The sequence below is a fragment of the Drosophila virilis genome, chromosome X (genome assembly GCF_030788295.1).
Source record: "Drosophila virilis strain 15010-1051.87 chromosome X, Dvir_AGI_RSII-ME, whole genome shotgun sequence".
Lineage (NCBI taxonomy): Eukaryota > Metazoa > Arthropoda > Insecta > Diptera > Drosophilidae > Drosophila > Drosophila virilis.
The window spans coordinates 20,376,253-20,380,308 of record NC_091543.1 but is presented as its reverse complement, the minus strand read 5'-3'; the positions used below and the strand labels follow the sequence as shown (position 1 = coordinate 20,380,308).

The following is a 4,056-nucleotide window of genomic DNA, read 5'->3' as shown; positions in this document are numbered from 1 at the left end:
TGTACGTACGTATATATGTATGTATGTATGTATGTATGTATGTATGTATGTATCTATGTATGTATGTATGTGTTCTCCACACATGCGGGTAGAATTTCCCGAAGCCCCGTCTTCATGCCATAAGGTAATTACATTGAAAATTTATCCTTACGGTATGGGCTATGCTTTCATCAACAATCATTCAGTCAGTCAGGACAAACAGTTTTATATATAGAGAAAAATTACTTTATTTATATATACATAATTAGTTTTTATTTATATATATTTATTTTCACTTATATATAGTATATAGCTTATAAGGTTGGAAATGCATTCCAAATATAAGCGGGCGGCACATATCCAAATTTTGTTATATCCCTAATTTGCGGTTGAATGAGTTACAGGGGATGCAGGGACCAATGAATGAAAATTTATAAGTTTTACCAAGCTTAACACATTTTATAAAAGTTCTTTGAAATGAAAACAGCTTTCCTTAAGGCCTGGAGAAATAATACTACTTCTAATACAGACAAAACGAGCCGGTCCTTGTCACAAGTTTATCGTCTGCATTTATTGGTGTAATCGGAGGTGCCGCGCACATTATCGATAAGTCGTTTTATGCGAAGCTTCAAAAAGGAAATAATAAGTAAAGTAAACGCCCAGAATGCTTTCTGTGTAGGCCATAAACAAACATCATTTTCATTTCGGGATTTGTAGCGCCGATTTTCAGTTGACTTTTACAGCTCCAAAAAGTTATTTCGTTTACAAATTAAACATATATTTTAATTGTGAACGTACAAATGTAAAAAACCGTGCACCATTTTCCAGATAACAAATTTGAATACGTTCTGCCTGCAGATTCCACAGCTATCATTTGTCGAGAGCTCTCCAGCACTAGCTGGATATACAGAAGCAAGAAAATAGGAATCCTAAAGATAATAAGTACTGCGTGCAAAGCGAGCGTTCGCAAAATGAAGAACTTTGCTGATCCGAAGTCCATTTTTAAAAGCAGCGCTGTGGCTGCCGCCAGCGACGAACAGGTGGATGCCAGTGCAGATATGGAAACTACAGGAGCTCCAGAACAATGCCAGGAACCAGCTGAAGCAGAAGCTCTAGCACCAGCTACAACTGCGGCTCCCACACGAGCTCCATCTCCAATCCCAACTTCAACTCCAGCTTCATCTCCAGCTGCAGCTGCAACTGCGGCTCCTACTCCAGCACCAACTCCAATACCAACTCCAGTTTCCACTCCAGCTTCATCGCCAGCTCCAGCTATAGCTGTGGCCACTGAAATTGCGATTGAAGAAGAGGAAGCCACTGCCAAGCCAGAGGAGTGCCAGACATCCATCGATCCGATGCTAGATGATGATGCAATTGCCAAGCGCAATGATAAATTGCTGAAGCATCCATTGCAAAATGTCTGGACTCTCTGGTATTTGGAGAACGATCGCACCAAGTCCTGGGAGGATATGCAGAACGAGATCACGAGCTTTGACACTGTCGAGGACTTCTGGAGTCTATACAATCACATCAAGCCGCCATCCGAGATCAAGCTGGGCAGCGATTATTCACTATTCAAGAAGGACATACGCCCCATGTGGGAGGATGCTGCCAATAACAATGGCGGTCGCTGGGTGATCACGCTCAATAAGATATTAAAAGACGATCTGGACAAGTTGTGGCTTGATGTGGTAAGAGAAACATTCAGACAATTCCGAGCTTCACACAATAGCCATTATCCATTTAACCAGCTGCTATGTTTGATTGGCGAAGTTTTTGATCATTTGGACCAGATTTGTGGCGCTGTTGTCAACATACGCGGCAAGAGCAACAAAATATCCATTTGGACATCCAATGGCAACAATCAGGAGGCCATATTGGAGATTGGCCACAAGCTGCGCGATGCACTACGTCTGGGTCCCCAGAATGTGCTGCAATATCAACTGCATAAGGACACAATGGTCAAGCAGGGCTCCAATGTTAAGTCGACCTACACTCTATAAATAATCGTTGATCCAAGCACCCCACAAAATTACGAACCAGTTTAGCCAGTTTTGCGTTGCCATATATATATATATATATATATATATATATATATTTATATATATGTATGTAGATCTTTCTTTTTGTTTGTTTGTAAGCGACCTTTTGAGTGTAGTATTGTATAAGCATAAGTAAACATAGGCTCGGAAGTAAGGTATCTGGACTCGCGAACGTATCTGTGTGGGAATATCGCAGTTGGTAACGATACTTTTACCTCCGGCAAATGTACCAAATCATTCAATTATTGTATCGTAACTCTCATATCCTTTTTCCAAAATTTCTATTTTAAAGGATTTTTTTTTTTAATTTTCTCACAGTATCAAAATTGAAAGGTACTTTTAAAATTGTTTCATGTTAAAATAATCCAAAGTTAAGTTTTGTGTCAGTATGTGTTTGTTATTTTTTTTGATAACAAAAATAGTTTTGATAAGGTTACCCTTACCGAAGTCGTGTAATACGTAGGCAAGGTAGGAGTCAAATACACAAGTTTGTAAACGCACTTTTTTGAAAATCTTAAAAAATGTATCTTATATCCATTAATAAATGATAAACCAACTGAGTATAAAATATAGACTTTTCTTTTGTTTTTTTGTGGTTAGGGCTTAGGTATAATTTTTTTTTAGGGTATATATTAAATACTTATATACATATGAAATAATTTACTTATATTTAAAATTAATTTAAAATCTTGATTAGCTCTATAATTCAATAAAATACAATAGTTATACTATAAAGAGTGTTAAGTAGATAGAGAGTAGGATAATGAGATAGTGATGAGAAATCATAGCGATGGGGGAAAATGCATAGCCTGCCTGGCAAGCCTGCTCCCAGCTGGGAATGGTTAGTGAGCTCCTGAAGGTAACCTGAAAGCAGCTATTTTATTAGTGGTAATTTGGTGAGAACAGCGTGATATGTTACAAACTATAGTAATTTTAGCATAACATGCGAAAACAATTTTGCATCGAGCGGAGATATTGTGTATTTTGAGGTAAATGAGCATTTCTTATTTAATATATGTATACATATAAATTTAAAGATTATTTGTTCAATATTTCTAGTTGGCAACAATTCCCTTTTGCCATTTCCTTCACAATTTAACAGGCGGTGGGAGTGCAGGGCTGTCAGCCCTCGAAAAAAGTGTGGCAGTGTTAACATTGCGGTAAAGATAACGAACTCGTGTTTGCTGTCCACTGCCACTTATTGTTTTTGTTTTTGTTGTTTTGTTGTCGCTGTTGTTGTTGTTGTTGTTGTTGTTGTTGACAACGGCTGTGAAAGTGCTGTTACGGCTGCTGCTGCGACCCTTGTCAAAGTGAGAGACGCGTCGCATTATTGAGCTAAATCAGTTGAACGGCCACACAAAAATAAACTGCACAAATGTTGGGCAAACATAGCTAAAAACAAGAAAAATCGACTTTCATCAGCAAGCCGTACTTTAAATACTCTATTTTAGAATGTGGCCAAGAAATGCTTGCATATGCAAGCGAGGCATATGATATACTTAGCTGTCCGTTTTGATACGGTTGCGAAGTAAGGCTCTTCATTGCGAGGCTTGGTCGAGTTATCTTGGAAGACAGATAAGTGTTCTATGCTAAGACTTGATATTTCTATCTATTCTATACATAGACTTTTTTATATAGTAGTTCAATCTTGATTCGAGTTTGCTAACAATTCGAAGAAACTAACAAATATCGAGTCTGGAGGATAACTTATAACTTATGTACGTATAAATGACATACATTTTTGGTAGCTCTATGATTAAGGGCTCCAATCTAGCCCAATCCGATATACATATATATACAAATGTTACCAATCGGCAATTACCGTCTGACAAGTTCTATGCTTGTCTATCGTATATACTTACATATATATTTGTTCGATATTAATTATCCAACGATATCATTTATACAAAGAGTTGATACGAATTCGAATTGAGAAGCTTTATCATTCAAAGCATAACAGCTTTATAGGGGTTCATCAAGTGTAGAGTATGCATACATATTACGCACATGCCATTTGGCGTTTGCCATTTGCCAT

At 37.5% G+C, this 4,056-nt stretch overlaps 1 protein-coding gene across 1 annotated transcript; it reads left to right on the top strand.

The window, feature by feature from the left end:
- Positions 1 to 637: 637 nt before the first annotated feature.
- On the top strand, positions 638 to 2,593 carry LOC6632192 (eukaryotic translation initiation factor 4E1). Its single transcript, XM_002055611.4, has 3 exons — positions 638 to 781; positions 838 to 1,670; positions 1,731 to 2,593. Exons 2-3 carry the CDS (start codon positions 951 to 953, stop codon positions 1,980 to 1,982), a joined length of 972 nt encoding a protein of 323 aa, XP_002055647.3. The 5' UTR covers positions 638 to 781; positions 838 to 950; the 3' UTR covers positions 1,983 to 2,593.
- Positions 2,594 to 4,056: the final 1,463 nt, after the last annotated feature.

Coding starts and splice junctions, on each gene's coding strand:
- LOC6632192 (XM_002055611.4), top strand. CDS start 951: ATGAAGAACTTTGCTGATCCGAAGTCCATTTTTAAAAGCAGCGCTGTG. Junction 1,671..1,730: donor ACAAGTTGTGGCTTGATGTG/GTAAGAGAAACA, acceptor CCATTTAACCAG/CTGCTATGTTTGATTGGCGA.